The sequence below is a fragment of the Myotis brandtii genome, unplaced genomic scaffold (genome assembly GCF_000412655.1).
Source record: "Myotis brandtii unplaced genomic scaffold, ASM41265v1 scaffold238, whole genome shotgun sequence".
In the NCBI taxonomy this organism is placed as follows: domain Eukaryota; kingdom Metazoa; phylum Chordata; class Mammalia; order Chiroptera; family Vespertilionidae; genus Myotis; species Myotis brandtii.
In genome coordinates this window covers 229,401-255,413 of record NW_005358983.1, presented here as the reverse complement: position 1 = coordinate 255,413, position 26,013 = coordinate 229,401, and the positions used below count along the sequence as shown (strand labels likewise).

General features: G+C 37.5%; 1 protein-coding gene across 1 annotated transcript in view; it reads right to left on the bottom strand.

The window, feature by feature from the left end:
* Positions 1–26,013, bottom strand: part of ARAP2 (ArfGAP with RhoGAP domain, ankyrin repeat and PH domain 2) — a 164,753-nt gene that overhangs the window by 121,673 nt on the left and 17,067 nt on the right. The window contains exons 3-6 of the mRNA XM_005866851.2: positions 14,687–14,745; positions 12,815–12,891; positions 12,017–12,108; positions 9,916–10,269 (exon numbers count right to left, since the gene is read on the bottom strand). Of these exons, the coding sequence (XP_005866913.1) occupies positions 9,916–10,269; positions 12,017–12,108; positions 12,815–12,891; positions 14,687–14,745 (582 nt within the window). The remainder of the gene's footprint in view (positions 1–9,915; positions 10,270–12,016; positions 12,109–12,814; positions 12,892–14,686; positions 14,746–26,013) is intronic.

Sequence of the window (26,013 nt, the reverse complement as noted above, 5' to 3'; positions counted from 1 at the left end):
CATTCTCTACTGTATGACCAGCAACTAACCCAGAGAGAAATAGGGCACTAAAAAAAAAAAAAAAGCATCTGTGGAATGAATGAGTGACATGATTATGTGGCTGGCTCCTTATCCGTGAGATCTCAGCTTGAAAGTCACTCCCTCTGAGTAGCCATCCCTGCCAGCAGATGGATCCTTCAGGTCCCCTGGGTCTCCTGCTCCATTTCTTGAATCAGACTTCACAGATTTATAATTATATATCTATTTTGCTTTATCCATCTCCCATGATAGATCTTTGATACTTGAATATAGAAAAGATTTGTTTTGTTTATCAATGTAAAACTAACAATTGCCACAGTTCCTAGCAAATAAAATGTGCTTAATAAATATTTAACAAATATATTTTTCAGTGAAAAATTCCAATTTGCATTTCATATAGAGAAAATAAACATTACTAAAACACTTTACCTTGTTTTTTTCTTTTTCCAAATACTAAAGATCATGTCATGAAATGACCGTATAAAAGCTCTGTAAAACTACCTTGTTATTAAAGAAAAATTAGACACTACAGAAAACATGAAAAAAAATGATCATTTTAATTTCCATGCAATGTTAAAATATATTTTAAACATTTTTAAAATACATTCTTAAAAATGTATTCATTTGGTACTTTCCTATTTAAAATGCAAGTTAGTCAATTTAAGATGTTTCTAAAACTAAATTTATATACACAACCTATTTTGCTCATGAAATGTGTCAACATTCAATTAGCTATTTTCTGCATGTGAACTTTAATAGCGAATTCTAATAACTGGTTAATTAAAGAACTTACACTTAGATCCTTTTTTACATTATTTCCCCCCCCCCTTTTTTTAAATATATATTATTGATTTTTATAGAGAGGAAGGGAGAGGGATAGAGAGTTAAAATTGATGAAAAATAGAAGGAGAGACAATTGACAGAGATAAATATTTGACATGGTTTTTTTTTAATTGATTTTTTACAGAGAGGAAGGGAGAGGGATAGAGAGTTAGAAACATTGATGAGAGAGAAACATCGATCAGCTGCCTCCTGCACACCCCCTACTGGGGATGTGCCCGCAACCAAGGCACATGCTCTTGACCGGAATCGAACCTGGGACCCTTTAGTCTGCAGGCCAATGCTCTATCCACTGAGCCAAACGGGTTAGGGCCATTATTCCCCTTTTTACCTAATGAAACTCTGATTTGCTAAAACCTACAAATTAATCAAAATTTCAACTAAATATTAAAAGAAATAGCTTAAGAAGGATGTGTTTCTAAATGTCAATGTACAATTTTAAATCAATAAATATATTGCTGAATACTAAAGTTTTAAGAATTATCATTTCTGAGTAATGGTTAAATATTTCTCTCATGTATTTATAAAAGTCTTTTAGACATCAGGTAACTAATTCCACTGGAATTATGTAAAATTAATTTACTACACACAATTAGAGACTGCTAAAATACTTTAAATATTTTCTCTGATATAAGTTATGCCTTTCCCTTAAATATCTTTTAACAGCTAGTAAGTGTTAAAAATAAAAAAGACAAGGTATGAAATGCAACATCACCAATAATCACACAACACAAATTAGATCTGAAATAATGATGAATTATTACATAGAGATATTAAAGCCTTAGTCAATTAGCAATTTATTTGGCACAATAATCTTGGTAATAAAAAACAACAAACACTTACATAGTGCTTTGTTCTAGGCACTGTTGCAAGCCATACACAACTATTCATTCATTTAATCCTCCAAATAACCAGATAAGAAATATTATTATTCCCATTTTACAGATACAGGCACAGAGGCACTGCTAGGTTTAATAATTTGCCTACATCACACAAGTAAAGAGTAACTGGGAGTCAAACCCAGGCAATCTGTGCTCTTAATCACTACTCAAACCTGACTCTAGCACAGTTTACAGCAAGAAATCCTGAACATCCCTTTAGGCAGCAATAACATTTGACCTCTACCCTTTTATATGTGAGTTTAATTTTACGAAGTCCTTCAGAATTCCTTTAGGAAAAAAGGTAAAGCAGACAAAAAACATATTAGCCTTGGTTTTATCCTCCTTTGTTTTTAGGGTTCTAAAGGGAAACATTTCTTTAAGCAGCTTTTTTAAAATAGTTTCTAAGGCTTGTGCAGTGTTATTGAACGGATTTCGACAAACTCTTCCCTGGAGCTCTGGTAGGGCAGGGGGTGTAAAGTTTCAGTGGCTTTCATAAACACACCTTACCACCTGGTGTCAGTGTTTGTTGTCTCAAAATCATGTATCTTAAAATTCTTTTTTAACAACAGTGCATATACAATTAAAACTACATTTATTAAGTGCTCACACAGAGGCACTTCTATTTAATATCACTCCAAAGTGTCAGCAGAATTTTTTAAGATTACATCTGGTAGCTTAGAGAAAAAAATCCCAAAATCAAACAAGCTTGCTAACTAATGATATCAATCCAAGGTGGCAGAGGCTACCGAATTGTCACCTTCAACTATCACCCAGCTGGAATGAACCTCCAAGGCACTAAGTCAGATGTATGGATTTTATTATTCATGATTCTTAAGCCATCACAAAAGTACTTCTCACTCATTCTACAAAATACCTAAGAACAAAGAGACTAATATGCTTTACCAGATTCAGGGGCCTTGTTTACATAATCCTATAGCATTATGTGCACACTGTATCGTATTCTCTGCTCTAACCCTAACTAGACTCAGTATGTTTTGAAACTACTATAATTCCCCAAAATATAGACTTTTATTGATGTATTCACTCATTTTTACTTAGCTAATTATTATTTTACCTAATTATTCTTTTAAGGATGAGGCTTTTAATAGTGCAGTATTAGTTATAAAGTATTTTATAGATAGAAATCCAAGGAGTTATTATATTTCTCTAAAACACCAGCACTTTTCTATTCTAAAATGCATTTCCTCACTTTTAAGCAAACCCAAATGAGAGTTTCAAAGATTATATAAGCCAAAACGACTTGCGGCTAATAAAACATGAGTATGTGCTAAAAGGACCCTGGAAAGTCAATGAAAAAGCATGAACGTGTGTGTGAATACCAATTTTTACAATATTTACAAAGAACCTAGTGTTTACATGATATGGCATATGAAAAGCTATGTTAAAAGATTCACACTTCTTTATTTTATGGCGTCATACTCTATTTTTTAAAAAAACCCAACATTTAACCAGTTTCTAGTTAAGACGATCACTTAAAAGCTTGTTTACCTCTACTTCTCCCAAAACTTCAAACAATTAAAAAAGCAAATAAAAATAAATACCTACGAACCAACACTGACCAGAGTAGATGATAGCAGCGATATTTAGCAAGTGGAAAAGCAGAAGAAAGGACAGGGACTGCCTTCGGAGGCTTCAGAGAGCTGACTGCTAAGCCTGCGACTGGTCACAGCAAGAGGAAAACCAATTACCCACAAAATCTCAGAAAAATCTCAGGAGGTGGAGACACTTGGGGAAGTGACTATGAAGGGCAATGAGGTGCTGAGGATAGAAACATTTGTTGGAAGGCAATTAAAGAGGTGTGTGCTCTCCTCGCTGCATCCCAGGATCCCTCCCTCACTGTGCAGAGCTAGAAAACTGCCCTTCCTCTTCCTCAACAGAAAGGTAGTTTCTTCCATGTAGAAGGTCACACGGGGCTCTGCATGAGGAGACTAAGACAGGGCTGAAGGCAGGGGACAGTCTTAAGAACAGCAGAATCACAGCATTCTTCATGGTGGCCAAGGCATGGAAACCACCGAAGTGTCCTTCAATAGATAATTAGATGAAGAAGATGTGGTACATATATACAGGGGAATACTACTCGGCCATAAGAAGCTAAGAAATCCTGCCATTTGTGACAGCATGGATGGATCTCTAGAATATCACACTAAGCAAAATAAGCCAGGCAGAAATAGTCAAGAACCATATGATCTCACTCATATGTAGGATACAAAACTGAAAGCAAAAAATGAACAAAGACAAACAAACAAAAACTCAGACACAGATAACAGTATGGTGGTTACCAGAGGGAAGGGAGATGGGGAGGAGTAAAGGGTAAAAGGGGTCAAATATATGGTGGCAGAAGGAGGTTTGACTTTGGGTGGTAAACACATAATGTAATATACAGACAATGTATCATAGAACTGTCCACTTGGAATCCATATAATTTTATTAACCAATGTCCCCCCGATAAATTTAATAAAAAAAAAAAAAAGAAACAATCCAATGACAGTTTGTGTCATAAATAATTATGCTCAAAGTCCACTTTCCCTATTAAGTTCCCAAAAAGTTGTTTATCGTTTTATCACCCTCAACAAGGGAATTCATTTAAAAGATCTGGCATGAGGGGACTCCAAGGAACATCATCTCATGAAAAACAGACAGCCATACCCACCAGAGGCTGTTCCAATCAGCTGTGTAATATCTCACTTTAAAAAGCAACAGCCCAAGATTAACAAAACATTTGAGGAAAACATGTCTAAGGTAAAAGATGGGAATGACCCCCCCTCCCTCTCAAAAAAGGAAACAGACTCAACTGGAGAAGAAAACTTGAAAAAAACATATTAATATCCTCAGAGATATTAAGAGAATATATTGCATTCATGGAACAATACTAGCATACTATAAAAAGAACAGTCAAAAGTAAGAAACTGCTTTCCATATTAAATATAGGATAACAAAACACAAAAGTAGGTTCAAAAGTGCAATTGAAGACACTTCCCAGAAATGAAAAAGCTACATTTTATCAGCATTTTGGTGCAGGAAGTCCAATATCAAAGTACCAGGAATTCTAGAATCCCTATATTTAACATGGGCCACTGGCTTCTGGGTGAGCCGACGCCTAACCACTGTCTGGGCTTTGACCTCGTCTTGGTATTTGGCCATTGGCTTTTCCCTCTGCCCCAGTCTTCTGTCCAACCAGAACATGCAAGTCACTGGCAGTCTCTCCCTCCTCAGCCTAGTGCCCAACCTTGCATCTCCCATAAAATAACCCCAGCTTAACCCTGCTATCCATCTCACATACTGCAGATCCTCCAGATATCGCCCCAAGTCGTGTCCTTCCTCCCCTCCTTCTAGCCAGAAAGTATTTCATCTGAAAATGCCAGTTCAAAATGTATCCATTTTCCAAAGACCAACTGAACTGCTACTTCTCCGGACCAGGTCTTTGAAGAAATGTTTTCTCAACAATCCCTTTGTAACCCCACAATTCTGTACTCTATGGACCTGACCTGTCTGTACCATTATTATTATATACTGTCTTTATGTTTTACTTCTAATTTCCTAAATGGAAGACACACAAAAGGACCGCACACATCTCACTTATCTTTGCATGCCTCCATAAATTCTCTAGCTAGTGTACATTCAAATTGCTGAATCAGCCTCATGCATTCAGCTTCTGCTGCCCCAGATTTACATAACCACATGATACTTCTCCATGATTCAAAAATCAATAATTTTTTTTTTAAAAAAAAGAGAATTTAGCTAAGTAAGAAAGTCCTAAAACAACTTATCAAGTAAACTATGAGTTCCTGGAGATATACGGTAGTTTTTATAAATATGCTCAGTGTATTATGCTGAGCACACAAACATCAGTAGAAAACAGCAAACTAAAGATAAAAGAGTCTCCTTATTGCAGACATTCTTGGCTATTTTGATATGTGCATCTCCCACAAAGGGTACAGACATGACACCACGTTCTCCTCTTTACAGAACTCACAGGATTCTTCCTCTGAATTACATATTTGGAAAATGCTAGAATAAATTATATCCAATTGTTCATTTTTGCATCTTTTCAGATTTGCTGAAATGCTTGAGCTTATTAATTACAGCTAGAAAAGGCAAGAGGGGCATATTGGTTTTTTATCCTCTAAACTCAGTGAGTATTTTAAAACAGGTACCATTTATTAAGTTTTTCATCTGCTTGCCCTAGTTGTAATAACAGACCCAAGTTCAACATTCTATCAAGTTTCTTCCATACAATTTTATAAAGCAATAGTATCAAGCTACATTATAATTAGACTAGAGGCCAGGTGCACAAAATTCGTGCTCTCAGGGGCGGAGGGCGGATCCCCTCAGCCCAGCCTGCACCCTCTCACAGTCTAGGAGCCCTTGGGGGATGTCTGACTGATGGCTTAGCGCTGACGCCAAGGCAGGAGAGACTCCTGCCACTGCCGCTGAGCTCGCCAGTTGTGAGCCCGGCTTCTGGCTGAGCCGCGCTCCCCCTATGGGAGCGCACTGACCATCTGGGGGCAGCTCCTGTGTTGAGCATCTGCCCCCTGGTGGTCAGTGCATGTCATAGCGACTGGTCATTCCACCGTTTGATCGATCTGCACATTAGCCTTTTATTATATAGGATCATTCAAATTTTTAAATAAACTTCATACGTTAAGCTCAACTGGAAATGTTTCAGTATTTCTTTAAAATAATATATTTTTTTTATTGATTTCAGAGAGGAAGGGAGAGGAAGAGAGAGATAGAAACATCAATGATGAGAGAGAATCATCCATCAACCCCCATCCCCTGCACACCTCACACTGGGGATAGAGCCTAAACCTGGGCATGTGACCTGACCGGGAATCGAACCGTGACTTCTTGGTTCATAGGTTGATGTTCAACCACTGAGCCAGGCCAGCCGGGATCAGTGTTTCTTTAGTTGCATAATGTTACAGAATTATTTTCTTACTAAATATTTGGTGGTTTTTTACATACTGTTCATTAATTCAGAACTGGCATTTTCATTTCAAAAGCAAATAGATACTCAACCATGTGAAATAAATCCAGATTATGAATTTATTTTGTTTAATGTCACTCATGACTGAGAACAGTTTCAAACAATATTTGGAGAAGGATAACTGAGTGTGGCTATTTATTTTTAAACTGTGTTTTGACAACACATGTAAGTGTCTCCAAGGAGGAAACAGAATTATAAGGAGAACACTGAGGGACCACTGCTCTGGGAATATACATTAGCGCCATCAATGGCACCTGCAGATTTTCAACAGTGTTCAGAGTTCAGTTTCACAAAATCCCTAGAAAAATGTAAACAAAAAATGATGTCTTATGCTAGTTTACTGATTCTGTCGACAATAAATATTAAAGAATCTATCGCGTGGCACATTGTGGTTACTGAGGATACTGCAGTAAACAAAAGCCAATCTAGATGCTGTCCCCAGTGAACATATATGAAATAAACTAGAGACCTGATGCATGAAATTTGTGCAAGAGTAGGCCTTCCTTCCCCCGGCTGCTGGCACCGGCTTCCCTCTGGCACCCGGGACCAGGGCCTCCCCCCGGCCACCAGCAGGCACCCAGGACCCGGGCTTCCCTCCAGCCACTGGCAGGCACCTGGGACACAGGCTTCCCTCACAGCCTCAGCTTTGTCCGGTCTAATTAGCATATTATGCTTTTATTATTATAGATAAGTCATCTAGTATAGAGCTGGGCAGAGAAAACTAAAGTAACTACGGGAGTAATGGGGTGGTGGGGGAGGGGCAGTGGTAACTTCAAATTTGGAGGCAGACATTAGAGCAAGCACTTAAGGGGATAGGGTACAAGCCCTATTACTCTCCGGGTAAGAGCATTCCAGGCAGAAAGAACAAGTGCAAAGGTCCAGGAGGGGGCTCCTGCTTCGCATTTCTTCTAGTTTTCTAGAGAAATAGAAAAGTGTTTCTCTATTTTGTGATCTATCAGGTTATAATTTTCTATTTGGGGCCCAGGGGAGATGGAAGAAGATGGTATAAGATTTTAGCCAACCATCTCATCTGCTTTGTGCTTCTATGGCTCACAGGCCAAATCTGGCCCATTGTCTGTGTTTATAAATAAAGTTTCATTGAAAAAGCCTCATTCTTTGGCTCCCATAGCCTCTATGTCTGCTTTAACGCTACAACTGCTGAGTTGCTGATACCCCATACAGATCACATGGCTGTAAAGATTAAAATATGTATCATCTGACCATTTACAGAAAAAGCTTGCTAATACCTTCTCTTGGAACTCAGAATGTCTTCTAAACCAGTGCGACCCGCACCAAAGCAACATGTGACCGTGAGTTACGCACAGCTCGGTAACCTCTGCACAAGGAATGGGCAGGTACCCATTGTCTAACTAATGAGCATCTTAAACACCCTTCCAATGGCCAGAGTCTAATTAGGAAAAGGAAAAATTCAGATTCTACTTCTGGTCTAATACGTGCTTCTTGGTCAGTGACACATTGTTTCTCTCCAGTCATGGCAATATAATCCTGGAGAAATTTTTTAAAAAATTTCCTGGTGCTATAACAAACTCCTTTGTTTTCTTTCCTATATCCATTCCTCCTGGTCTTCGGGGGAAAACAATTTAAGCCAGAAAACTCAATTATTTCTCCTAACATGGAGAGATATAAATCTAGAAAACTTACAGCATCTAACCTTAGGCAGATTCAGAAGAGAAAGAAGGAAAAGCCAGAGTTCTGACAAAGAGAAGGGAGAAAATGTTCTACCTGTCCCAGGAGTGGCCAATAATGGTGACGCTTTCTCAGGGTGCCTGGAGCATAAACATGCCAACCCCGTAAAGAGCAAGGTGCCGCCAGAGAATACGCAGGAAACCATGGCTGCTGAGGGCTCTGTACCCAGAGTCTGCAAAACCTTCCAGTGATATTTTGGAAGCCCACTCGGATCTCCCTCAACGCTTAATTTTACAGAAATCAAAGAGCTGAGAATATGCGAGCTCACTCCTTCATTCCACCCTGTGTATGATCTGAGTGCTGACTCATACTTTGCTATTTACCAATAATACTGATGACTGATGAAAAGTAGACGCAGCTGACTACTTTATCATCCTAATGTAACCAGGAAGAAGAGAGACAAAGTAATTGGTACAAGAAGTACTTTGGTTTATTCAACATCTAATTTGCTAGAAGGATGCAATCATATGAAATGTTAACCATATAATTAAAAGCCATAAAAGTTTTGGGGGTTTTTTGGCTTTCTTAAGACATGCAATACCTGCTCCCACTAGGCAACTGATACTTCTTCTGGTAATTATTTGCTAATAAAATTTATTTCAGGTCAAACCAAGGCCTTCTGGAAATGATGACCATTTGCAGGGGGGCGGGGGGGGGGATAGCAGAGAAAACCAGCACATTGTAGAGAAATAGCAGCGAAAACCACCACATTAATTACTTAAACAGGAGAGGTTTAATACAAAAATAACTTAATGATTCATGAGGAACATTTCAGATAAATATTGCAAAAAGACATCCAAAATCAAGATGCTAGAAAACAATTCTAATTAAACATAATCCCTCCCCAAAGATTTCTCAGTACTATAAAATGCTTAAGGGACAGAAGTTTCTTTGTAAACAGGAACGATAAGTCTTTTTTAAAAGTATAATATTCAGGGAACTCTGACCTTCTGTGCAACATACAAAATTCAAAACAATATATTAATAACAGTGAAGGCTGAAATCTAACAATGACGTGTCTTCCCTTAACTACAATAAGCCTTGTATTCCCAAACAGAACACTGTTATGAGATGAGCAAAAGCCAAACAGTGTGGCCTGAGTGATACTAACTCAATCTGTGTTGTTTTTTTCTTTGCTACAAATTGGGACACAATAGTGAATTTTGGTGCAAAGTTAGAAACTAACCCTAAGGTTCTAGAGGTGAAATCGTAACTTCCAGTTTTAATCTGCTTTTCAGCACCCCTTAACCCCTCATTCCATTTAGCATATTCCACAGGCTTCTCTTATGTCTAAACAACAGCATTTGCAAAAGCATGTTGAAAGTCCAGAAAAACAATCTGTATGCATGGTGACGAGGGGTGAAGGAAGGAGGGTTAGTAGCAACCTTGCAGGTTTAGAAATGGATAAACTTGAATTTTTGAAAATATGTTACTTATTAAAATAAATGAACAAATACATACCCTTGAGGAGAGAGTTTGTCTAGCCAGCCCGATTTAACCTTCTTCGCAGACGATCCATAAAAGCAGGCATAAGGAGATATTGGACTTGAGGAAATGACTGATGAATCAGCATTTCCACTTGTGGAGCTTAAGGGATAACTGTGCCTATTAACAGGGTCCAAGTTCAATACTTTTTGAGTCCTGGACTTAGATGCCTTTGAATTTTTTCTTTTTAAACTCTGAAAGCATTCTTCTACTGTTGAATATTCTGAATCTGCAGCTCCGCCAGTCGGAAAATTGTTTTTGTCCTCTCGAGGTACCCAAATATCTTCCACTTTGTCTTCACTTACATTCTCCTTCCTGTTATCATATATGCTAAAGGGAAAAAAAATAGTGTAAACATTTCAAAGTGCTTATGCCATTTAAGCCATCGGTTATTTTTTACATTTATAAACAACCCACCGCAGAAATTTCAGACCAGGAAAATCTTAGCATTCAATTAATCCACCTGATAATTTTTAAAATTCTTCCAAGAAAATTAAATACAAATCTCTCATTATCCTAAGACCTATTTGAACACTACTAGAAGTAGTATATTTTTTCTTGTGTATCATTTAATCCTATCTGCTTATTTTGGGGGCTGGGTACAGGTGGTAAGCACGGGAGACTGGCTGTATTCTTTGCAATACAATTTAAACATCTTCACCAGCACCATTAAGCAGCCAGCCCAACCCTGGTCCCTGGGCAACATCATGAACGACTAACTTATGTTTTTGGAGATCTTTCTTCTAAACTCCTTGCCTCTCCTTTGACTCTCCACTCCCAGGACCTTATGTTCCATTACAATGTAATAGGACAGGGAGTCCTGACTGATGAGAGCTTTAGTATTATTTTGCAACACTAATGAGGAAGAACCAGACCGCACTGCTAGCTAGAAAATGAGAAAGGGTCAGGGTTACACTAAGAAGAGTGGTGTAGCATATACTATTTACTGGAACACATTCATAATATCTAAGCATATTGCTATACATTTCAGGAATGACAAAACAGAGTCACTGAGTAATTTATGTATAATAAAACCTATAACCCACAAAGGAGGTTTTTTTCTAATCAATAAAACATGTTTAGGGGTCCAATTACATTCTTCTGGATACAGTGTTCTAAAAACCAGAACTTCCTTAAAGAATGATTTAGCCTGGCCCCTTCCACGTTATGCATTATAATAGAGTCATATCAAGTGCTTGCTGAACTAGGATTTTAGTATCTTCCTTAAGTTTTTCTATTTTCCTTAAGTTTAGTTTCAACTGTTGAAGGGAAACCCACAACAGTGTTAGCCTTCAGAAAGAGAAGGATAAAATGGAAGCTAAAACGAATGCTAAGTAATGAACCAGTAAACCAAGTCCTAATAAAGCTGAGAGAAAAACAAAATTTATGTTGGAGCCTTAGAAATTCTGATTAATTTCATGTGTGATCCAAATAAGTAGGTAATTTTCAAGCCACTTGTCAATGCAGAACGACCAATAAAAAAATACTAAGTTACATTTGTGAAAACTCACATAGAGTTTTTTCCACTGCTCCTTTCTCCTCTAGATTAACTAACTTCTTCTAATCCTTAAAATGCAATCACAGTCACCACATATTTGCCACATTGGGAAGGGGAGAGTGGTTTCAAATTAGAGGAAGACCAAAGTAATCTGTCACAGAACACACTTGGTCTACAGACTCTAAATTCAATTATTAAAATGAGTTCTGCTATTGGCGCATTTAAAAAGAAAAGATTTGCTGCGCTAGCTGGTGTTGCTCAGTGGCTAGAGCACCGGGCCATGCACCAAAGGGTCGAAGGATCAGTTCCTGGTCAGGGGCACATACCTGAGTTGCGGGTTTGATCCTTGGCCCCAGTCAGAGCACGAGCAGAAGGCAACCAATCGATGTCTCTCTCTCATAACGATGTTTCTCTCTCCTCCCTCCCTTCCACTCTCCAAAAATCAATGGAAAAAATATCAAAAAAGATTTGAACTTACCAATGTAAACTATTTTCTTCGAAACATAATATGAGCAAGAAGTCAACATTGTGTAACATTTTATTCCAAAGAATTAATCATCATTAGTCATGACTTCATACCTTGATTGGACAAAAAAAGAGTTTCTTTCAGTTGTTGCTTTCCCTTTGAGTGTTTCTTCATGGGCCCAAAATTCATTCCTTATAGACTTTTTCTATTAAAAAAAATACATACAGTTTTTTTAGGGTTTCAATATTCTACAAAGTTCCACAATATCTGGGTTTAGTTTTATTATCCAAATGTCTAATTGCTTAGGTCAATTATCAGTAAAAACAATGTAATTAGGAAGACTCCATTAAACAGTAGCCTTTGGATGCTTTTTTCAATAACTAATTTCAATCATTAATAACTCATCATTTCAAGAAAAAAAACAGAATATGCTAACCAAGAATAAAATTTATTTACTTTTATTTTCCCAATATTTTTTGTCTTCTAACTTCTTTTTTATCATGACCAAGAAATAAAATAGCAAAGATCATAGATACTGAAGAGAAAAGACTAAAACTGAATAATTAAGATATGTAACTAGTTAGAAGTCTGTATTTGGGTATAATGCAAAGCAAATGGGGAGGGAGAGAAGGGGTTGCTTGCTTTTGCTTTTTATGATTTTTTTTAACTTCTCTTGCACAAAACTTTGAACACACACTAACCCTTATTTCTGAAATCAAACTGAAAATTTGTTTTTGTAATATATATTTAAAGACAAAATTTTATCATGATTTTATGGAATAGAATTTTACTGACTGAAAATTTCATTCTTCAACATAACACAGTCTTCAAACAGCATGCAGGAAAATGAAGCAGCAAGTATAAACAGAAGAGTAAATAATATGAAAAAAATTAAAATGAATGGAACAAACCTTGGAAGTTTCTAGTCTCTGGAAGAGAAAGGTCTCTCCATAAGGAAAGATGGAAGATGAATTCTCCTCATTTGAATCTTTTGGGGAAATTATAGGATGAGAATGAAAAGATGTAAATAATGGGAAACATTGTTTTTTTAAAAGGCATGTGTTTATTTTAAAGCAATATCACAACTTAAGTTTTATTCTCTGAGGGTCCAAAATTATGCTCATAATTCTTACCCCCAAATAAACTCTTCGTGATGTAGCACTCGCTATATATACCCTCACTTGTACAATAGTAAAAATTTACTATTTCTTAAAGTGTGATGTGTCAGATATATATGTCCTTGCTAACCTCTAAGATCTACATTAATTTAACCAAGCACATTTTCCACTGTATACAATGGAAATTGTCATGGTGCCATTTTTTTTCTTTATTTTATTTTTCCCATCATCGTTTCCCCCCCAATACCTCTTCCACCTCCACCCATACACCCCACAGTCATGATGTCATTTTTAATGTTAAACCTATATAATGAAAGGGTAATATGCAAATTGATCCTAACTGTGGAACACCCAGGAATGGCTGGTCACTATGACGCGCACTGACCACCAGGGGGCAGACACTCATGCAGAAGCTGCTCCATGGTGGTCAGTGAGCTCCCACAGGGGGAGTGCCACTCAGTCACAAGCCAGGCTGACGGCTGCAAGTGCAGCAGCGCCAGAGGGATGTCTGACTGCCAGCTTAGGCCTGATCCCCCAGGGAGCAGGCCTAAGCCAGCAGGTGGATATCACCCGAGGGGTCCCAGACTGCGAGAGGGTACAGGCCAGGCTGAGGGACCCCCCCCCTGTCGCCGAGTGCATGAATTTTCATGCACCGGGCCTCTAGTTCCTAAATAAGAGAATAGTATAACAGCAAAAAATTAATCTTAATTCTATTATAACTTTCAATAAGTAATTATTAAAAATTCACTATCAGAACAACTAGATGTTATATGACTCAAAAAACCAGAATCCACTTAATATAATCCTTCTGATTCCATAGCTACTAATACATCTGTAAATAAATTATTTCAAAAGAATTGCCACCATCTTTGAACTACACCAATCTACAAGAAAGAATTCTCAACACTTTCATTTTCTGATAGGGCAAAATAATTTTTAAAGGCTCAGTAGCAAGTATTTGTTTGCCATCTTATTGTTGAGAAGAATGTTCCTGAATTTGTGGAAACAGAATTTTCAGAAAAAAAGAAAAGCCCCTGTCAGTGATCAATTCACCAGAGCGATGTCAGCCCTTTCCTGTTACCATGGCAAAAATTACTTTCCATAATCTATGTTCTGTAGCTCAAACTGTCAGAAACCACTTAATTCAGTTAAATGCCTTCAACTGCGGCTAATGATAAATGAAACCTGTACAAAAAAAAAAAAAATCTTTTTACATCACCATGTGCAAATTTCCAGGTGTCTGTTTGTCTATTACTGTCTTTCATTCACTCACTTTTAAAGGTGTCTGAAGTAGTATGAACCCTAGCAGACACCATTCCCATTAGTCCCTATTCCTCAGGTGGGTTACCTTCTCCATCATGATTTAAACACATTTAAAACCATCCAATGGCCGAAACCGGTTTGGCTCAGTGGATAGAGCGTCGGCCTGCGGACTCAGGGGTCCCAGGTTCGATTCCGGTCAAGGGCATGTACCTGGGTTGCGGGCACATCCCCAGTGGGAGATGTGCGGGAGGCGGCTGATCGGTGTTTCTCTCTCATCGATGTTTCTAGCTCTCTGTCTCTCTCCCTTCCTCTCTGTAAAAAATAGATAAAATATATTTAAAAAAAAAAAAAACATCCAATGAGTGCTAATGATTTACAGAGACTTGAAATGCTAAGACTCACTGTGCTGTGTCACCGATTTTCCAGTTGAGGTAGCACCATTTCTTCTCTCACGGAAATAGCTTAAAGGAAAGGGGAAAAATAGGTTAAAATAGATATGTAAAAGGATTAATTATAGAGACATACATTCTTTTAGGTAGAAAAACATATATTCAAAAGTAAATTTGATTTTAAATAAACAGAATGGGCAAATTCCACAAATGTGTTTTTCTGAACAGCGTAAACGAAGAGATTTCAAAGAATTTTACAAGTGTTTCTCATATCCATAACTTGCAAAAGCAAACATATTTGCCCAATGCTAGTATGAACATAAAGCAATTTCAAAACCCCATCCATACCCATCTGAGAAGCAAATTTTCTAACTAGATTTCAGTATATATGCAGTATTTTTGTTATTAGTTTTATCATACTGAATAAAAAGCCTGCCTGGCTCTATGAGCACAATATCAAAATACATAAGACTTTTTTTTCTCAAAGATCTGATAGTCCTGGGGGAGAGACTTTACAAGCAATTAGTTAGTATACAACCTAACAGCAAGCCAGAGGAAAACACTGTGGAAGCAGAGGATAATGAATACCTACCAGAATATGAAAGACTTCTATCTAGTTTTCCCTCTCAATGTAAAGATCTGGACACCTGTCCTCATATACTTATCTGTCCAAGTAACTAAAAGCAAGTAAATAAATAAAAAAAAAGAACTGAAATCAATAAAATAAAATATGAACAAAATTTAAGTGACTGCAACCAAAATCTAGTTCTTTGAAATGATCAATAAAATTGATCAACCTCAGAGAAGGTCAATAAAAGAGAGACAGAAGACATAAATTACCAATATCTGGAATGAAAGAGGGAACATCACTACAAATCCTATGAGCATGAAAGCGATAACTACAGATTACTAAGAAAACTTTATGCCAATAAATAAGATAAAATTGAAAAACTCCTTGAGATACAAATTAGCAAATATGACACAAGAATACATAGAAAATCTTGATATCCCTATATCTATTAGAGAAATTGAGTTTAGTAATTAATCACCTACCCACAAAAACTCTATGTCCAGATATTTCATTGATGAATTCCACCAAACATTTAAGGAAAAATGTGACACCAATTCTACACTAACTGTTTCAGAAAATATAGAAGGAGGGGTAGTTCCCAACTCATTCTTACGTCCAGTATTACTGATACCAAACGAGTCAAAAACAAAACTACATATAAATGTTAGATAAATAGACCCCATGAACATGAATGCAAAAATAATTAAGAAAAAGCAAGTCAAATCCAATGAGATATATAAAAAGGATAGCCCCAACTGGGTGGCTTAGTTGGTTAAACTGCCATCCCTTCTACCAAGTAAGGTTGCGGTTCGATTTTCTCTCTTTCTTTCTCTCTCTCTCTCTCTCTCAAATCAATAAATATATCATATGCTTGGGTGAGGATTAAATAAAAAATAATATAAGCACATGACAGGAAATAAAATATGTTTAACATGGAAAAATCTATGTAAGTCACCAAATTTAGAAAATATGGGAGATAAATCGCATGCTCATGACCATAGATCCAGAAAAAAACACTTGACAAAATTCAACACCCACTCATGAAAAAGCTCTCAGCAAACTAGGAATAGAAGGAAATTTCTGCAACCTAATTAAGGGCATTTATGAAAAACCTACATCATAATTAATGGTTAAAGTCTGAATGGCTTCACCTAAGATTGGGAGTAAGGCAAGAAGGTCTGCTCTCCCACCAATATTCACCTTATTTCAGAGGTCCAGACCAGTACAATAAGAGAAGAGAAAGAAATGAACGGTATGCAGATTGGAAGGTATCTTACAATTAAAAGGTATCCAGGTAAGCCAAAAATCCTAAGGAATATACTAAAAAGCTTCTCAAAAAAGTAAGTCTAGCAAGGCACAAGGATAAAAGGTAAATACTTTTAGAGTTCAATAATATTTCTAAATATTAGCAATGAACAACTGAAAAAAATAGTTTGAAAAGACAACTTTCATTGTGAAATGCTAAGGGATAAATTTATTAAAATATGAGCAAGATCTGCACATTGAAAACTATAAACGTTGCTGAGAAAAATTAAAGAAAATCTAATTAAATGGAAGAATATATGGAAAACTGAATATTACAAAGACGCCAATACTTTCTATGTTAATCTATAGAGTCAATGCAAAAAAGTTACAGAAGTGAGTGAATGTGTGCATGTGTGTGTTTGTGTGTACGCGCGTGCCCACATATGTATGTAATTTGACAAGTCAATTCTAAAATTTATATGAAAAGGCAACATAACAAGAATAACTAAGAAACTTTTGAAGAACAGGTGAGAAGACTTGCTCCACCAGGTATCAGGATTTATTATAAAGTTGTAGTAGTTATACACTATGTTACTGATAAAAGGATAAATAAGTACTAGATATAAAGACAGATAAAAGTAGAATAGAGTCCATAAACAGACCCAATTTTCATTTAAGACAATTATGTCAATATTGAGCAATGAGGAAAGCATGGTCTCCTTAATAAGTAGATCACTCAGATATCCACACAGTATAAACGACACTTCATGCCTACCTCAGATTATATATGGAAACCAATTCAAGGCAGATTATAAATCCCAGAGTGATAGGCCAGACAAAGCTAGAGGATAAAATAGAATATCTTCATGTGACTTAAGACACAAAAAGTTCAACCCTAAGGGAAAACATTGGTAATTTGAATAAATTAAAATTATAAACTTTTATTCATAAGTCACCATCAAGGAATAAAAAAGCAACAGGTAGAAGGGGAGAAGATATATTCAACAAATGGCTCATACCCACAGTCCATAAATAACTTTTAAAAATCATTATGAAAGGCAGAAAATGTAATTCAAAACAACAAACAGAAAAAAATGGGTAAAATACTTGAAAAGGCACCACACAAAAGAAGATATAAGCATGGTCAATAACCAATAAAAACATTAAAAGGTGCTCGATTTTGTTAGTCTTCAGAAAGTACAAATTAAAATCACAATAAAATATCACTATACACCCACCTATATACACAACCCAATGTGGTAGAGGGTCTGAAACAAAAGGAATGCACAATCACTTTATAGGAACAGTTTTGCATTGCCTACCAAAGTGGAAGACAATCATATCCAATAACACTTCGGAGCAATTTTACTCCTATGTATATACTCTACAGACGTGCACCTATAGATATGCTCCAAAATAAATTAAAAAACCACCCAACGTATGTCCTCATGTAAATGAATAAACAAGTTATGGGACATTCACACAAATTCAACAACAAAAGTAACAAACTGACATGCAGCAATATAGATGCGTCTCAAAACCACCATGCTGAGTAAAAGACACCAGATACAAAATATTACTGCTATATGATTCCATGTATATGGAATTCTAGAACAGGCAAGACTGACATAAGGAGATCAATAGTTGCAGGATACAGGGAGTAATTTACTGCAAGTGGACAAAAGAGATTTTTTAGGGGGGAGTGGATGAGTGACTGAATGTTCTAAATCTGGATGTGGTAGTGGTCACACAGGTATATGTATTTACCAAAACTCATCCACCAGTATACTTAAAATGAGTCTATTTTATATGGAAATTAGATATAAATCTGACTTACATTTGTCTAGAAATAATTTATATATGCACGAAGACATATACTATCTATGCAAAATACCAAACCAGGTTGAGAATTATCAAGTATCTGTCAATGGAATGACTATCATGGTATAGAACAGTGATGGCGAACCTATGACACGCGTGTCAGAGGTGACACGCGAACTCATTTTTTTGGTTGATTTTTCTTTGTTAAATGGCATTTAAATATATAAAATAAATATCAAAAATATAAATCTTTGTTTTACTATGGTTGCAAATATCAAAAAATTTCTATATGTGACACGGCACCAGAGTTAAGTTAGGGTTTTTCAAAATGCTGACACGCCGAGCTCAAAAGGTTCGCCATCACTGAATAGTCTATATGTCAAGAATTGGTTACAGAATATTTTTCAGTTATAGGGCCTATTGTAGATTTTGTGGTATGTTATAAAGAAACATAATTTTAAGTATACTATCCTACACATTGTTCAAAAGAAATATTAGAACACAGTTTAAACATTTGAAAGTCCTAAACTCCAATGGTTTAGGACTTTCATTACAAAACCTAGAAAGAAGATCATAGAGCCCCCTTGAGGCTTAATCAAGAATTTATGAGATGGTGCATGTTTGAGAACATATTAGAAAATTTGGATGCATTCTTTTTAATTAATTTATTTTTGAGGGGACACTGAGACTTCAGACAGAATGACTTCCCAGCACTTTTGCTCTCAGTAGTCTAGCTAAGTTTTTTAAAAAAAGATAAAAGTTGTCTTTGGCAGGGGAGGAGCATACAAGTTTAACAAAGGATTAAAAAATACTTCACCCTCTATTTGTTCATTATCTCCAGATTCTTCATACTGTTATCTACACTAATAAAAGAGAAACATGGTAATTAGCGTACGACCGCTACCCTTCCCATTGGCTAATCAGCATATCCTTATGCAAATTAACTGTCAGCCAAGATGGCGGCCGGCAGCCATGCGAGGAGGATTCTGCCTCATCAAACTAGTTCTGCATAGTGAGTGTGTGGGGCTGGGGGAGGTGGGCTGTGTGAGCAGGTACCTGTGTGTGAATGAATATGTGCAAGTGTGTATGCTTGGAGAAGCCAGGGCCAGGACCATGGAGCATCATTTAAGGAGGCACTCACTCTCAGGTGCTGACCCTGCACTTGCACGACCTCAGGAGTGGGTGCCTCCTTAAACACATATTGTGTCTTGTGCCTCATGCTGCCTCACCCTAGTCCAAGCCTTGTAAAATTCATATCTGTGTAGGGAGAGTCATGTCCTTGTCCTAAAGAGTCTTCCAAACCAAGGATAGATGTCCTCAAATTTTGGGTTTGGGGGGACTCTGGAAGGTCATCCAATGCAGTGGCAATCAAATGTTAAAGTACATCAGAATCGCCTGGGAAGAGCTGTAGACCCTAGATTCCCAGGCCCCACCCCCAAGATTAATGTTTAATATGCACACACATTCCCCATATTAGGTAACTCGGATGTGAGTGGTCCAGGTGTACCCACTGAGAACTCTTATTATTTGGGGGAATATGCAATTCATCATCCAAACCAGGCCACTTTGAGAATGAAGGGAATTTGTAAAAGTTTAAACCCGAAGGTGACGAACTCTGCCTGATTTTGTAAATAAAGTTTTACTGGGACACAGCCATGCCCGTTTGTCTATGTATCATCTAGTGCAGGGGTCCTCAAACTACGGCCCGCGGGCCACATGCAAATACAAATATTGTATTTGTTCCCGTTTTGTTTTTTTACTTCAAAATAAGATATGTGCAGTGTGCATAGGAATTTGTTCATAGTTTTTTTTTTAAACTATAGTCTGGCCCTCCAACGGTCTGAGGGACAGTGAACTGGCCCCCTATTTAAAAAGTTTGAGGACCCCTGCCTTAAGCCTTGCCCAACAGCCAATCAGAGAGACTATATGCAAATTAACCCAACCAAGATGGCGGCCGGCAGCCACAGAGCTGGAGAGAGCAGGAAGCTTGGTTGCCCAGTGATGGAGGAAGCCAAGCTTCCCGCCTACCGCAGCCGGCTCTGAGCTCCACCCAAGGCTACAAAGTTTCCATTATAGAAGGTAAATAAATCTCAGAATAAAAAAAAAAAGAAAAAAAGGAGAGGCTGGGAGCTTCCGTTGCCAGGAGGCTTGGCCAGCCTGAAAACGGCCCTCAGCCCCTCACCCAGACTGGCCAGGCACCCCAGCGGTGGTGGTGGGAGCCTCTCCCACCTCCTCAGCAGCACTAAGGATGACCGACTGCTTAGGCCTGCTCCCTGCTGGTAAGTGGACATCCCCCGAGGGCTGCCGGGCTGCCAGAGGGATGTCTGACTGCCAGCTTAGGCCCGATCCCCCAGGGAGTGGGCCTAAGCCAACAGGTGGACATCCTCCAAGGGGTCCCAGACTGAAAGAGGGCATAGGCCAGGCTGAGGGACCCCCCTGAGTGCACAAATTTTTGTGCACCAGGCCTCTAGTTCTATATAAAAGGGTAATACGCAAATTGACCCTAATGGCGGAACGACCAGAACGGCCACTCAACCAGTTACTATGAGGCACACTGACCACTTCTCGGTTCTATTCCCTGGCCAGAGGCTGCCATGGCTCCCATTGCCCGATGGCGAATGGGGAACCGAGGGTGGGTGGCGGCGGGGAGGAGGGGCGGGGCCGGCTTCGGGCAGCCAGGGAACATGGCCCTGATCGCAGGCCAGGCCTAGGGACCATACCTGCACACGAATTTCATGCACTGGGCCTCTTGTACAGCTATAATTGTTTCCTCAAATTTGTATGTTTCTGACACATGCACATATTAATGATTTGAACCAGGGGTCCTCAAACTACGGCCCGCGGGCCACATGCAAATACAAATATTGTATTTGTTCCCATTTTGTTTTTTTACTTCAAAATAAGATATGTGCAGTGTGCATAGGAATTTGTTCATAGTTTTTTTTTAAACTATAGTCCGGCCCTCCAACGGTCTGAGGGACAGTGAACTGGCCCCCTGTTTAAAAAGTTTGAGGACCCCTGATTTGAACCCTTTAGTAGAGCAGCACTCAAATTTTCTACATATTTGTTAACTTTCTCTGATAATAAATATTGCTAATTCTTATGACCACTTACTACTATATGCCAGAAATAGGTATCAGAATTTTACATACATATGTAAAATTTTACATAGATATATTTGTACACATATATAGTCACAAATACCCAAAGAAGTAAAAACTATTATTATCTACATTTTAAATAAGAAAACTGGCACATAAAGCAGTTAAGTAACTTTCCCATGATCACACAGCTGATAAGTAACCAGCAGGATTCAAACCCAGACAGCTCAGCTCCAAACCTCTATTCTAAACTACGGTGCTTAATAAGTGCCACCTTACCGAAAAAATATACAAATTAAAGAAAAAGATTTTGAACTATTTTAAGTACATCCATTAGTGGTATTTTAAAGCATATTTTGTTGGTTTAACTATTAGTCATAAAACGTAAAAATAGTTGTGATCATTTTTTATTTTGATATTCAATATCCACCTGCAAGTGATTTCCAACTGTACCAATCAAGATCATTTATCTATTGCAGCTGAAAGATTCACTCAATATAGGAAACAAGTTGTTTTTAAAACTGGTGATTAGCAATTTATATTATTGTGAATAAATTATCACAAGCTATTCTATATTCAAATACCAATTATGCCCAAAGCATTATGCTAGGGGTTTATATATCTGCATCTCATATTTCATTCTTACAACAGCCCTATAAGGTAGGACCTGGTGTCCTAATCCTACCAATAATGAAAAAGGCGGCTCTCTTGGCCTAGTCCCACAGCTAGTATGAGGCAAAGCCAGAAGTCAAGGTCAAGTCTGTGGTGAGAACAAAACTCATGTTCTTTATTCCTTTCTGCCTTATTATTTTCCCACCAGTTAGCCTGAAAACTGCAAATAGCTTTTACATTTTAAATATAAAGCATGGTTAATCTATGAAATTTAAAAACCCATACAGAAAAGCAGGAGTCATCATCCTTCCTATTATTATGCTTTTGTCATCTTGGTCAAGTTACCTAACAGCTCAGAGCCTGGTTTCCTCATTTAATTAAGGAGAATAAAAACAGGACTTGCTGCCTAGGAATATTATGAGAATTAATGAGCTAATGCATTTAAAGGGCATAAGTTGTGTCCTATACAATGCAAACACGCAGCAGAATGACCCAATCATTATTATTTTTATTAGAAAAAATAATGGTTGGTCCTCCTGGTAAACTTTTAAAGCCATTAAGAGTATAAACTCTTTTCATTTGTAATAGTGAAAAAGTGTCAACAACCTAGTAGGAAAATAGTTGTTGTTTTTTTTCTTATAATAAAATACTACACAGGAGTTATTGCACAAAATAATGTGCATCAATGCAGACAAATCTTAAAAATAATACTAAATGAAACACCAATATAGAATAACTGCAAAAGAATAACTGATCATCAAGGAGAATCACCATCATACCTACAGATGCTATTTTTTCACATATTTTTAATCACTAAAATTGCCAAGAAAAGCAGTGGCACACAGGTTAATTAATGTCAAAAATCTCCCTTTATATTTACACTTACCTATTACTTAAGTGAGGCAGACACACCAAAAAATAATTTACAGACCATAAAGGGTCCATCATTTCAGAGAATGTTTGTCTAAAAAGAAATTTCAGTTCTTACAATTCCTAACAGACTAACTATAAAAGACTGAGTATAGGTCATTACAGAACTGAATTAAAAAGGAGTTCCTAGTTTTATCTTTTGACCAATGGACAAAGACCTACCAAGACCAATCAGAACTACTCCATAATAGCCAAATCAGAATGCATAGTGCCAACCAAAAAGATTTTGAGATTTGGACAAATCAGAAGTTTAATTTGACTATCTCATTTACATAAAATGGACCTAATTGGATGAAAACTTTGGATGTAAAAGAACGCCTCCCCCTTCTCTGGGTGGAATACAATTGAAGTTACTACCTAAATCAGTGTCTCCAGCTGCAACTTCTTTTGCTCAAATTAATGCTTTTTATTCTTTATTATAAAGTTATTTTTAGTTTACAAAAATATTTTTTTCAAACAAAGTGGACCTTTTTTAGTTATGAAAAATAAGGAAGTATAAGCATAATGTTTTCTTGTAAAAATTAAGCAGAAAGATATCTTTATCCTCTAAGAATAAATCAAACTATTAATTCTCTAAATTTTGATTTATTTAGATGTTCAAGTCAAAATTTCACAGTCTATTTTTTCACAGAATTTATAAAAAGTCATTGTAAAGCCCAGCCTGTGTGGCTCAGTGGTTAAGAGTCAACCTATGAACCAGGAGGTCACAGTTTCTTGGTCGGGCACACACCTGGGTTGCTGCCTTGCATACTATCCTTCTCCCCAAATACCTCTCTCTGCTTCCTTCCTTCCCTGTCCCCGCAAAAAATTCAGAGGCAAAACACCTAAAAGGGAGGGCTCTTTGACTTGTGTCAAGAAAAAAATAATTGCATGAAAGATGTATGAAATCATTCAACTGGGGAGGATAAGAAATTTACCTGTTCCTTCTTGCCTAGAGCACTATGGAGGATCTTCCCATAAGGATCACAGGACACACCTATGGCTCCCGAGGAAATGACAGCTGGTTGGACTGGCTTTCTGCTTGGAGGTTTCCACAGCACTAGGAAGAGCTCCAAGTGAAGGTAGTAAGGAAGAAACTGGCTCTTCCAGCCTCGTGCTAACCCCTCCCTCAAGAGGTAGACGTTTACAAGAGATCTTGTGATTCCTTGTTCAGCACAGCACCACCCAGCCCAACTGTCCAGAGAAAAGGACAGGAACTCATGTAAAATGCCCAAGGCAGAGGGAAAACCATCCCTGTGACTGGAGATTCAAGTGTGTAGATAAAGGGGTGGGGCCCAAAGGGCTTCACCTCAGAAAAGCACTTCTAGCATCATATTCCTTATAACAGTTACATGAAAAGTTTAATTAGTAAAGAAATTAGGTGAAAGCATTGGCCACAAAAAAATATTTTTATTTGATACATCAAGGAATGTACTAAATATCATTTAGATGTTATTTGATTGGAGAGAATCTCAGTTTACAGAATCCACATTTTTATTTTAAATGTCAAATTGTAATATTTTTTTTTAATTTGCAATTACTATTTGCAACTCTGGTGAGGACCACAAGTAAAAATAAACAGTGAAGTCTGAAAATAACTGAATTACTTTCTCTTTTATGATTTAAGCATCACGAATGAGTAACTACCCTTACTGCTGTAATCAAAGAAGAAAAGAAAGGTTACAACAGGTAATCTGGCTGTAATGCAGCTACCAAGTTATTTTCTACCAATTTTAATGTTATTTCAATTCTCATTTTCAAGAACTCGTGGTCATAAGGGGAATAACAAGCCTTCCAAGTTATGAAAACTAGCACATCTTATTTAAAACTTAAGCCAAATGTTTCTTATCTGAAGGTACCCTGATGGCTCCCAAAAGGATTTTGTTCTGGCAAAGATGCAATTTTAATGTGCACAGTCACAGCGGCCCTTCTCAGGTTACTTTGTTTAAAATTAGCAAAATATTTTTAAAGCTAACGGGTCATACCAAAATTAGTCTTCTATGTTCTTGAGATATATCCCAATTCTTATACAGGCATACCTCATTTTATCGCACTTAGCTTTTTCTGCTCCACAGATGTTGCCTTTCTTTTACTTTTTCTTTTTACAAATTGAAGGCAAGACCCTTCAGCAACAAAAAGAATTTGACTCACTCTATTGGGGTGGTCTGGAAATGAACCTGCAATATCCCTAAGGTATACCTCTATATATAAGTCAGATTTACTGGAATGAAATCTAGTTCACTATCCTTGGGATCCTAGGAAAATTAACCTCAGAAGACTCAGTTACCTTGGAAGAAAATGGAGGAATATTACCTACTTCACAGGGCCATTGTGAGAATTAGATAACCCATAGAAAATTATAAGCCAATGTAGCACCTAATAAATGACACTATTATTACTGATTTCCTAATAAATACTACACACTGCTATTGGCACTAGGGATACCTAGGGAGACAAACAAATGAGAGCCTCTGCCCTCAAAGAGTGGCAGCTCTAATGGGAGTTACTGAAATTAACAGTCTTATGAATTGCCATGTTTTCTCTTGCAAATATTAAATCTCCATGTTTTCTCTTGAAAATACAACCACCATTTCAGGCTGTAATTACCAAAGGTCCCAGAGAGCAAGGGCACAGAGTAGACGGGGGTGGGGGGCACGTGGGAGGGGGAATCTTGCAGAAATGCCAGCCTCCAGCCAGTGCAAGAAACCGGTCATAGCTTTCAGTATCACATCAGTAACAGCCAAACGTGAACAGCCTCATGGCTCCCGGCAGAGAGACAAGTGTTAGCTTTAAGTGAAAAAAACATTCCACCGCAACACTAGAGGAAAACCACGACTATTTTAGGTGTTAGCTTTGAGAAACAGATAAAAGCTCTCTCTGCTGTAAGTCGGCTCATCTCAGACTCCGCAATTACCTCATGCTACCAATGACCAGACACTCTGGTCAGGCCCCTCTTTTGAGTTCCCATCTCTAGTGGACCTGGTTTCATACTGTACTGTTACCATCATTTCACACCTGACTCCCACACCACACTTCAAACTCCATTATTCCTCTATATTGTTAAAAAAAGAAAAGAAACAA